The 12,419-nt window shown below is 37.2% G+C and overlaps 1 protein-coding gene across 5 annotated transcripts in view; it reads left to right on the top strand.

The window, feature by feature from the left end:
- Nucleotides 1–12,419, top strand: part of FAM185A (family with sequence similarity 185 member A) — a 144,529-nt gene that overhangs the window by 46,918 nt on the left and 85,192 nt on the right. Inside the window, exon 8 of one of the 5 annotated variants that reach the window (XM_002919669.4) lies at nt 10,441–11,668. The exons of the other annotated variants lie outside the window; for them this stretch is intronic. Within the exon in view, the coding sequence (XP_002919715.2) occupies nt 10,441–10,553 (113 nt within the window). The 3' untranslated portion in view covers nt 10,554–11,668. Of the gene's footprint in view, nt 1–10,440; nt 11,669–12,419 lie in introns of those variants that run through there. 5 annotated transcript variants of the gene reach the window in all.

The following is a 12,419-nucleotide window of genomic DNA, read 5'->3' as shown; positions in this document are numbered from 1 at the left end:
AGGACACACGCATTTATCAATTAAGTTTGCAATCTTGTATGGGTGCCATTTTGGTGCTTCAAAACAGTCACGTTAGTAACATCAAAGACCACTGATCAGAGATCACCATAACATGTGTAATAATAATGAATTACCAAATGTGATACATAGACACAAAGCAAATGCTGTTGGAAAGAAGGTGCCAGTAGATTTGCTTAGTACAGCATTGCCACAGACCTTCAGTTTGTGAAAAATGCAATGTCTACAAAGTACAATAAAGCAAAATGTAATAAAGCAAGGTATGCCTTTATTCATTTTATATGTCATAAAAGTTTAAAAACTATTTTGTTAAAAATCATAGAATCTTAACAAAAAGCATAACAAGTAATAAAGATAAGACCTGTACACCCACCCTCAGATCTAACTCAGTGCCTAATGGGTAGACTTTTAGTGACATAGTGAAAATTTGATGAAAATTTAACTGTATTAAATGTAGTAAGAATCAACTTCTTGTGATCTAATCTCTTGATTTTAGTAAGGAGACAATAGAGTTACCTTTTTTGGTCCCCGTAATCTACAGCAATAATATAAATTTGTTTAATAATGTTCTGAATGATAACATAATCAAATTATTTTACATATATTAAGAATTTTTGAATTAGAAATTAAAGTTAGTTTGTCATTTTGTATTGTTACTCATAGAATCACGTGTTTTCCTGAAATTTAGATTTAGTTTTAATTCAGTTTTAGAACCCTATTTTCAACACTTCAGCCATTAAAAAAAGACCTCATTAAATCATTTAAGAGCACTTACTAGTCCTTAGATAAAATCAGTATCTGCAGACCTGATCTCTTTTTTCTTGTCCATTCTTATTCCACTGAACCAGTACCACCTTGAGTGTAATATATTTAAAAACAAACATCATTCTTTCCTTTGCCTGGCTCCTTCTCCTGTCTTCTGTATTTTCCTTTATCTGGTCAGTCAGTTACTCAAAAAACTTTTATTGATTTTTGAGCCAGACCCTGCTAGAAACTAGGAACAAAAGGTCTCTCTGTCATCTGAGAAGCTATCCTAGTAAGGCAGTAAACATAATAAAGTGGAATAAATGTATTAAATGTAGGTACATGGTACAGTGAAAGCATGTATGTGACACATCTAAATTAGACTAGCATTAAGTTTGAAGAAGTGAGAGAAGTGCAGTATAGCTAGAGTACAGAGAGTAGGGGAAAGTGGCATTAAGGAAGGCTGGAGACTTTGGGAGGGGTCAGATCATATAGGGGCTGATTTGGATTTTATACTAAGTGCATTGCAAGGTACCAAAAGATTTTCATCTAGGTTTATACAACCAAATCTTGCATTACAAATATCACTGGATGTCGAGTGGAGAAAGATTGGAAAGGACAATGGTGAGTGAAGGAAAAGCTAATTAGCAGGTTACTGCAGTAATGTAGGAGAAAGAGGTCAGTGGCCTGGACTCCACAGTAATCTGTCTTAAACTCAACAAACAAATACATAAGCCTTCAACAAATTTTGGTTGAAGAAATAGATAAATGGATGCCAAGAGGAAGATAGATGCTTTACTTCATTAGTTATTATGAGGCTCCTCAGAGTATTTAATTGGTTTTGTATGTTATGTTATTATGTCTTATACTCTAGCCCCTCCCTTCTGCCTAAACCAGGAAGGCCCAAGTTGCAGAATGAAGTTTATTTCCTGCCCACAGCATAAGAATCTAGGTACTGATCAGCAGAATTTTTTTGTAGAGTACCACATGACATACTATTAATCCCAGTTGTATCTATAGATTGTCTCTCATATTAGGTTAAATCCATTAGAGTCATTGTGCAGAGGGACCTCAGATAAAAACAGAGCAGTCCCTTTGGAGAGAGCTGTATGAACAAATGACTGCGTTTATAGAAGCTTTCATATTTCATTTTAATTCTAAAACTGGTGCCCAGAAGGCCACAGACCTTATTTATCAAATGGATGGAATAATTTAAGAGGCCTAGAAAATCAGGGCAGATTGCTTTTTCTGGAGAGATTTCCAACATGAAACCCAGTTTTGGAAATAATGAGCAGCTTTATATGAGAGTTGTTATTATAGGCAGCTGAGCTCAGCTCATCTGGGCCTTCCTTACAGAGCCTATGAGGCATAGAAACAGAAATACCCTCACTGCTAAGAAGTCTGGATTGTATCTGTAACATGACTTATGCATGATTTCTGCAAGAAACGATGCCAGTAAAAATTAGTCCCTAGGGCTCAGGCTTCCCACAGGGTTTGATGTGTCGGCCTTGTAATTTTATTTGATTTCCTGTTTCATGGTTTCCTACGCTGTTACTGTCACTAATAACTGTACATTGTACAATTCTTAAAGTGATTTACAAGTATTGCTATTCTGAGGTCAAAAGAAAGCCTGGGACTCTCAGGCTGAAACATTTGTGTACTTTATTCATTCATTCATTTATTTATTTATTTTAAAATATTTTATTTATTTGACAGAACGGCAGCGAGAGAGGGAACACAAGCAGGGGGAGTGAGAGAGGGAGAAGCAGGCTTCCCGCTGAGCAGGGAGCCCGACGTCGATGTCGGGCTCAATCCCAGAACGCTGGGATCACGTCCTGAGCCGAAGGCAGATGCTTAACGCCTGAGCCACCCAGGCACCCCCATTTGTGTACTTTAAAAGCTGTGTACAGCATGTATTCTTTGGAGTGCATTTTTTTATCCTTATAAGATTCTTGATTCCAAGTTTTGTGCTCTATCCATTTATGGCAAATTTAATGAGTGGTGAGTGGCTTAGGTAACATATTTCTTGGAAGAAATTGACTTCTCTATGAGGTTTTAGTCTTGGTTCATCAATTTAGATATGAAACTTCACTGTGGTATATGGAGACATTCTGTGAGCCCAGAACTGCATGCGGTACAAAATCCTTTTGTCTTAAAGCCCCCAGTTTAGATGTTTAGAGAATATTAGAGATAAAGGATGTTGCCAGCCAAATGATGTTTGTCCTTGTCTGCTTAGTAGCGAAGGTGATACTACTGGGTTCTCTTTATTTTCAAACTGGAAATGTAAAGCGTATAAAAAATGAATTCATTTGGAGGCGCCTGGGTGGCATAGCGGTTAAGCGTCTGCCTTCGGCTCAGGGCGTGATCCCGGCGTTATGGGATCGAGTCCCACATCAGGCGTCTCTGCTATGAGCCTGCCTCTTCCTCTCCCACTCCCCCTGCTTGTGTTCCCTCTCTCGCTGGCTGTCTCTATCTCTGTCGAATAAATAAATAAAATCTTTAAAAAAAAAAAATTCATTTGGGATTAGACCACCAAGTCAAAAGGAATTCTCAGCTTGTTTTTAGGCCAGAGAGTTATACATTTAATGGTATTGTGAGTTATAATAGAAAACCGGTGCATGGGTTGGAAAAGAGGTTGAAATGGGACTAAGCCCACAGAATGCCACTTTTAAGATCTAGTGGCAGTGTTTCCCCTCCAAGTGGGGAAAAAAAAAAACCTAGTTTTTGATATGACTCATAGAATTAATTCTTTTCTTAGAGCACACTGAAGTTTGAGTTTTCTCCAAGCTTATAGCACATGGATTTGTCAGTTATGTAAATGTGCTTTCAGATGACATGGAAGAAATTCAGTAAGAGAATGAAGAATGCTATAGGCTTATGGCTGTCTGCTTAAAAATACTTTGACAGGGAGCTAATGTGGAAAAACTGCATTCAGACTGTTTGTGCTTTTAATGTGTTTTTGTTTCCCCATCATTTTTCAAAGTGTAAGATACTGGTAATGTCATAGATAATTAGACATCAACTTTGTTAATGTTTACCAAAAAAGACCAAGTTTTTTTCTTTTCATCTGCAAACATTACCTGTAAGGCTAGATAGTAAATATGTTAGGCTTTGCATTCTACATATTGTTTCTGTTACATATTCTTTTTTGGTTTTGTTTTTTAATAACCCTTTAAAAATGTAAAAGTCATTCTTAGCTGTTAGGCCATAAAAGCAGGCCCTAATCTTAGAGCATATGAATTCTGTTTGTAATGCCTGGGGATTTTGTTTGGTTTTGTTTTCATGTTTATTTTGTTCATTTAAGAAATACTGAACCGTAGCCAAATCTTACCCTGAATGACCTCTTCCCAGAAATGAGGAAAAAATGATTTGTACCCATAAAAGATTTAAGAAACAATGCAAGCATAGAAGATATATACAGTGGCAAATAAAAACACAAAAATGTTCAACATCACTAGCCTTTAGTGAAGTGTAAATTAAAACCAGAATGAGATACTACCTATTAGAATGGGTAAAATTAAAAATACTGATAATACCAAATGCTGGCAAGGATGTGGAGAGATTGGATCTCTCCTACATTGCTGTTTGGAATGTAAAATGATACAGCCACTCTAAAATTCAGTCTGACAGTTTGCTAAAAAGCTGAACATAAAACTACCATATGACCTAGCAGTTATACTTCTGGGCATTTGTCTTGGAGAAATGAAACTTAAAGTTCACATAAAAACCTGTACACAAGTGTTTATAGCTTTTTTTGTAATACCCGAAGGTGGAAATGATGAAAATACCCTTCTATCAGTAAATGGTTATACACTCTGTAGTATGACTATATAATGGAATACTATTCAACAATAAAAAGGAATGATCTAGGTGTGCCTGGGTTGTTCAGTCAGTTAAGTGTCTGCCTTTGGCTCAGGTTATGATCCCACGGTCCTGTGACTGAGCCCCATGCAAGGCCTTTTGCTCCATGGGGAGCCTGCTTCACCCTCTCCCTCTGCCTGCTGCACCCCCTGCTTGTGCTCTCTCTCTCTGTCAAATAAATAAACTTGGATGGCATGCCGAGTGAAAAAAGCCAGTCTCAAAATGTTATACACTGTATGATTCCATTTATATAACATTTTTGGAGTGACAGTATTATAAAAATTGAGAATAGACAAGTGGTTGCCAAAGGTTAGGGAAGAAGAGGGAAGATAAAACTATAAAGAGACACAAAGGACTTGCTTTGTGGTGATAGAACAGTTCTATATCTTGATTATAATGAGGTTATAAATCTGTACATGTGATAAAATGTCATAACAGTATACACAAAAAAGTGAGTGTATGCAAAAAAGATGAAATCTGGGTAAGGTCTGTAGTCTAATTAATGGTACTTTGCCAACCAATTACCTGGTTTTGATGATGCACTATGATTGTGTGACCATTGGGAGAACTGGGTTAATGGGTACGCAGGACCCCTGTGTACTATTTTTACAACTTATTATGAGTCTTTATTATTTCAAAATAAGAAGTTAGCATAAGAGAGGGAATGAGAGAGGAGACAGTCATGAGGAGAGGGAGAAACAGAAGAAAGAAACAATGGAGGCTTCCTGTCAAGAAGTGGAATAAAATGGACTGATTTACCCTTTTATGTAAAACAACAACAAAATTTTGTAAACAGAAAAAATACATGAATAAACAATTTCTAAGACATTATACATCAGGCAATGAGAGAAAAGTGATCTCTGAGAGATGGGAAATAAAGAAAATGAGCCCCTGCTTGCTACCTCGAGAGAATCTCTAAACTGTAGTACACAGAGAGAGGGAACCATTGTGGAGCCCAGCAGACTCCCAGAGTTGAGGAGACCATGATGAGGGTCCAGACAGACCAAGACAGTGAGAGTTCCTAGAACAGAGTACCAGACGGAAAAGAACCTTGTGTTCACACCAGCGCGAGAACAATGCCTGTGCCACCTGCCAGACTGGAAAAAACCGTAACTTATGGGGCATTGGGTAGAACACTAAGTTGTTAGAAACAATTATCCCTAGACTGAACATTCCTCTAGAACTGCCTAACAGATCACAAAAGCAAGAGATAAAAGGCTTAAACTGTTTCCATGTAACTTAACTGCATCCCTGAACCAAGCTCAAGATTTCCAAGTAACTTAACCGCATCCCTGAACCAAGCTCAAGATTTACAAAATTATCCAGCACCCCAAAAAATAAAATTTACAATGTCTGGCATCCAAAGATTATCAGACATGCAAAAAGGCAAGAAAATATAACCCATAATAAAGGGAATATCAGTTGAAACACACCCAGAACAGATACAGATGGCCGAATTAGCAGAGAAAGAAGATAAAAGTGTTATAACTGTATTCCACCTGTTAGAATATAGAATAAAGTTAACTAAAGATAAAGACATGAAAGATTTTAAAAGACCAACATTGGATTTCTGGAAGTGGAAACTAGAATGTCTGAGATGAAAAATACAGTGGATAGGATTAAACAAAAGATTTGAGGAACAAACAGCCTTTCTGAGAATATTTCTTGGACAAAACAGATTGGCTGCTTGCTCAAAACCTAGAGTACTGTTGACTTTGTTATTATTCCAGGTAATTGAGGGAAACTGTAAGTGATGGGAACCATTAAAACTAGCTCAAATATATTTTCTTGTCGGTAATAACTTGTTAAGGTGCCTGGGTTGCATTTTTGTCAAGGGCCGACTGTAAACAGTTACTGAATGTTGACAACATTAAAATGTTTGGTTATAGAATTATGTGTGGTTAGAGGTTTTATTTGTGAAATATATCCATTAGAAATAATAAAATTTCAGAGTAATTTTCATGTTTCATTAAATGCATGATTTACTTTCCTAGCCAGTTGGTAAACTTTTTGAGGATATTAGCATGTCTTTGTACATCTTTTGAATGTAAAGATATAAACTACTTTAGCATGGTGCTTCCCATAGTGGGTGGTCAGTAGTGTTTATAATGTAAAAGAGGGAATCCTCCAGCTATGAATCATTGAAGTTAAATCTGCTGCTAATAAGGCAGGACCAGAATTATCTTTCTGAATCAAATGTTAATAAAGTCTGTTACAGCGTTGGGAGAGGGAGGTGGAGGCTCAGAGAAAGGGAGGGGAAAGGAGAAGCTCACCTTAGTCAAGAAGCATTTTAAGCCTGTTTTTAAACCAGAGAATTAAATTCTGAAAATTACTTCTTAGAGCCCTTTCTTTGTCCACAGCTACTGCTGATTAGATCAAGTATATTTGGGGTTAAATAATGATTAATGCTTCTCAACTAGGTATTTGGGGGGGAAATACATAAAAGAACTTAGAGATTCCTATATTTGGTTAGACTTGGACAGGGCAGATTTGGAGAGCAAACACTGGAGTTTAAAAACATGTTGTGAGGGGTGCCTGGGTGGCACAGTCGATTAAGCATCCGACTCTTGGTTTCAGCTCAGGTTGTGATCTCAGGGTCCTGAGATCAAGCCCCACATCAGGCTCTGCACTCAGCACTGAGTCTGCTTCAGATTCTCTCTCTCTCTTCCTCTGCCCATCCCACTCGTACTCTCTCTCTCTCTCAAATAAATAAATATTTTTTTAAAACACCCAAAACCATGTCCTGAAAAGAAACTTTTCCTCCCACTTAATGGAAGCCAAACTACACAGGGATAGGGTAGTCCTTTCCCATTTTTGGCCAATAAAACATTGACTATCCCTGGCAAAGGGAATTAAATAAGGAATATGTTTTCTGCAACTGCAAGTTCCAATATGTGTTGCAAGATTTTTGTAGGAAGGAATTTATAAACTTTACAAATTAGAGTAAACTCTCCACAAATTCAGGCCAACCAAAGTAGGAAGAACTTTCAGTAAATTACTTATAGGCAAGATAGGGAAAGGTATTTTCAAGCAACCTAAATGGAATTGTATAAACTGTCTTGCTTTTTGAGTATTATCTCTAGACTGTGTTCATTTTGTTAGTAGCAGTAGTAGTATGTGCAGTATGAGGGCCAAGGGCAGGCTGCCCCAAGATGGGCCACTTTGGGATAAAGATTTCAAGTTAAAAGTAATCAAAACCCAGCAGATGCAGGAAAAGCTGTCTGCCTCCTCCTCAGTTGTCTAAATTTACATTGAAAGGAGAGCCTGTGCCACCAAGAGAGCTATTAACAGAGACTCCCCTTTACCTAAGAAACTTATCTGCATAATAGGGCAACTTTTGTTTTTCAGAACATCTCTTTTCACCTTCTTGCTAATGGCCTTCTCCCCTTTGTATTCTCAGGCCCTACCCCTCTCCTTAGATTATATAAGCTTCCTGTTGCTTCATTGTCTTTGGGATTTCATGTTTGTGTGGATTTCTCACATGTACACCTATTAGATTTTCTCCTGTAAATCTTTCTCATGTCAGTTTGATTCTAAGTCCAGCTAGAAGAGCCCTAGGGCAGGGGAAGGTCTTCCTTCCCTACAGTAGCCTCTACTGCTGCAAAAGGAAATGAGTAGATTGGCTTCTTTTCCATAAGCAAGAAAAGCATGACTGGGGAGGCAATGAATAAATATATTAAGGAAAAAATCTTAGATAGTTGGGAAAACCTTACTGTTGTTGATGCTTGGTTATTGATGCCAAATAGTGTGAAAAAATAATAAAGTTAGAGCAACCAATGTTCAGGATTTCCTATTCTTTACTCTACATTTATTTGAATTACTAGAAAAAATTCTGTGTTATAGAAAAACTGTTGGGTACAGGTACGTCAAAATTGTGACCTACCAAATGCACAGGCACAAAAAGAAGACCATTTAAGTTGACAAAGCTGAACTCCTTAATAATTCTTCCTAATGAAGAATTAGAGGAAAAAGAGAAGCTCCCATGAAATAACAAAATTCAACCAGGTAAATTTGAAGATCTAATTGGCTTTATTAAATGATTCAGGAATTGGGCGGCACCTCACCTAGCAAGCAGAGAGGAATACCAAGGAGTTGTATAAAATGGAAGGTTTTTTAAGAGGAGGATGGGGACTAGAAAGTTATTAGCAGAAGAAAAGGATTGTTCTGCACTAGGCCCTTTCTAGGGGGAAAAAAAAGGGGGTCTTATCATTCAAATGACCTCATCTTCCTCTGGGATGGAGAGGGCCCTCTGGCAGACTCATTGGCACTGACTGAAAAATTCCTGACTGACCAGCTAAGAATACATTTCTGGGGGAATTTGAAACTGCAATTAGATTTTGTATTAAGCACCTGTTTGGGAATTCTGTCTAAGTGACACCATTTGGACCTGGGCTGGGTTTTTTTTGTTTGTTTGTTTTTTGGGGTTTTGGAGGGTTGTGTGTGTTTTTTTTTTTTAATAACATTTCTGACACAGGGATTTACCAATAGGAATGAGATTTTAACTAGTTTACTGAAAAGTAGAGTATTGATGGCATTGAAATATGGCAAGAAAAGTAGAAGGAAAAACTAGAGGAAGTCATTGGATAATTGAAAGATACAATGAACTCTAAAACATAGATAGATGAAAGGGAAGCAAGAACTCAGAGAATAATTTGTATCAAAGAAGCACTTGACACAAAGTTTGGATGGTACAAGCAACTTTTCATCAGCTAGGAACATCACGTGGTACTAACAAAGGAAAAAACTATACTAAAGAAAATAATTGTTGCCTGATTTGTGTGCTTGGATTCATCAAAGAAAATGTATATAAAGGAACTGAGACAGTGTATTCACAACTCTCTTCAGTTCAGATTTGACTGGTCTCTCAAATCCAGAATGGCAATGGAGCTTTAGAGGAGGTGTAACACTTTAGTTATCCCGATTAAAAGAAAAAAACATAGAACTAGAAGAGAGATGGGGAATAACACCAGGTGAGCTCTATGCCTGCTACAGCATATTACCTGGAAGGAGTTTCCAGGCTGCAGGGCAGGAAGGAGTAATGTAGACAGAGCCCAACAGACTCCTGACAAGGAAGAGACTAAGCATCTGGGGAGACCAGGACTGCTAGATTTCACAAGAGAGAATTCCAGAGAGGAGGGAGCTGCACAGGGTGCCCATGAGCATTCAGCAAAGTACTAATCAGTATGTGTGTCAGGAAACTACCTGACACCTGCCACAGTGTGAATGAACCTCAAAATGATTATGCTGAGTGAAAGCACCTAGATGTAAAAAAATAAATTATATATTGTTTGATTCCGTTCGTTAACATTTTAGAAAATGCAAGTAATCTGTACTGACACAAAGTAGATCAGTGATTGGGGTATTGGGGCGACTGTCTGGAGGTGACAAGCAGAGAAGGGGCAGGAGGAAGAGAAGACAAAGGAGCACGAGGCAGCCTGTAGGAGTGATGGATCTATTCATTATTTTGATGGAAGAGATGGTTTCAGAGTTTTACAAAGGTCAAAACTTACTGTATTGCATATGTTAAGCACTTGTAGTTTGTCAGTTGTACTCAAGTAAACCTCTGTAAAACCTGCATACCAAATAAAAACAAAAACTTAAAAAAAGAGTAGTTTCCCTTTTAGTTGTCCTGAGAAAATGAAAGGAGGGAATAAGCCCAGGTGACCTCTTTGCAACTCTCCCAACTCAGACTATCTTTTCTAAGATTTTTGCCGTTCCGAAGTATTTTTCAGTTTCAGAGATATATTGTTAGGATCTATGTAGTCCAATATTGCTCTTGTCAATGAAGATATAACTTTATACAATTTTGTGTTTCAGGGTTCATGAATCAAGCAAGTGAACATGAAAAATGGATTAAGGCTGATGCCCCCGAAGGCACTGTAAATTTTAGAAGTCAAAGCTGGTTTCAGTCCCTGAAACTGCAGGACTAAGAATGGTTTGAGTTGTATTTATAATTTTTAACAATGATTGCAGATCTGTGACTACAAAAATGCAAATACCACAGTTCATATAAATGTTGAAAACAACAAATTGGAATGAATAGTGGTGAATTGTCTTGTGGGGGGCCTTTTCAAAATTTGCACTTAGCTATTGTATTCGTTTTCTATTGCCCTATAATGAAATTACCACAAACTTATTTTTTAGCTCGCCATTCTGTAGGTCAAAATACCTGCATGGCTAGGTTCTCTGCTCAGGGTAGACAAGGCTGGACTCGGCATTACCCAGGCGGTGTTCTCATCTAGATGCTCTGGGGGGGAAAATCTACTTTCAAGCTTGTTCATATTGTTGGCAAAATCCAGTCCCTTGTGACTACTACTGAGGTCTCTGTTTTCTTGCTGTCCATCAGCGATCACTCTAAGCTGCTACAGGCCCCTCGCATTCCTTCTCATGTGGTCCTCTCCATCTTTAAGCCAGCAATAAGGCATTCGATGCTTCTGGTACTTGGTATATCTGACCTCTTCTACAACCAGCTGGAGAAACTGCTTTTAAAGGGCTCACTTGATATGATCAGGCCTGCCCAGAATAATCTTTGTTTTGCCATATAATGGAACATAATCATGGGAGTGCTGTCTTGTATTTATAATTTCAATTTATACTTGAGGAGGAGATTATACAAAGGCATAGGTAATGGGGGGCAGTTATCTTAGAATTTCTTGCATAGCTCTCTCATAACATGTTTGCTACTTAGGACTTCTTATGACATCAGTGTAAATTTAAGCTGTGAATAAAACACATCTAAAATATGATGCATTTGCTACTGATTCTTAATTTTTTTTGTATAATTTAAGATAGAATGCATTGGGAACAGGAGAAACATTCAGCGATTTTATAGCCTGCTGTATGAAGATTGGTTTTCACTTTTACAATAGTGTACTGTATAAAGTTATTTCCCGAATTCTCTTTCAAACCTTACTTGTCTACTTCTGGGACATTTAACTTATACAAGACTGAATAGACTTATCTCTTGGATTATGTTTTTTATGGTTAGGATAAATCACTTCTTAAACAATGCTTTCTAATAAACCTCAAATTCTATGATTTATAATAATCTCTTTGTTAATATTTTATTTATTTAGAGTTCTATTTTTGACTTCATATTTATGAAACAAAAAGTAAACTTCATGGAATGTCTCAGAGTCTCCTTTAGTTCAATCTTCATGAAGTCAGAGTTTATAGACATTGAGGCTATATTCATGTTAGTATGTTTGATGTGGTTATAGTGTATGTGTGCTGAATTATTAAGTAGAAGAAACTGTGAGGCAATTTTTATAATTTTTCACCCTCATACAATTATATAAATATTTTCATGACTAAAAATAAAGTTTATGAAATTAGTCAACAACAGCCAGAAGGGTCATGAGCATAACAGCTGTAAACTGTGTTTAAAATTATTAAAAGAACCGTACATATTTGAATGACATAGTCACATCCAAACAGAAGGGACAAGCTGCCATATTTTGCTCTCTTGAACACTCACCCATGTATAGCTAATGCTTAAGAGCTGAAGGCCTAAGTAATATTTTGAGTACTTTGCACTGAGAACTTGCAGATTTCACCACGTGTTCATTCTGCTTCTTGGTAGCCTTTTATAGCCCACTTTCTCTAACATCTACCCCTTTTCTTTCATTTCTGTAAGTTATAAAATTTGTCTTCCCATAAGGAACAAATGTGTCTCCTGTTTTTGTTTCAAAGAGGATCTTACTCAAAAGAGTTTTGGAGCAAGCTTTGACAGTTAAATAACAAACACCCTGCTTGGTTTCTAGAGAACATAACAGGTTGTCATTCTCCTTACCCTT

The sequence above is a fragment of the Ailuropoda melanoleuca genome, chromosome 1, assembly GCF_002007445.2.
Source record: "Ailuropoda melanoleuca isolate Jingjing chromosome 1, ASM200744v2, whole genome shotgun sequence".
Classification (NCBI taxonomy): Eukaryota; Metazoa; Chordata; class Mammalia; order Carnivora; family Ursidae; genus Ailuropoda; species Ailuropoda melanoleuca.
Note: the sequence above shows the minus strand (reverse complement) of the source record. Positions and strands in the feature narration are given on the sequence as shown.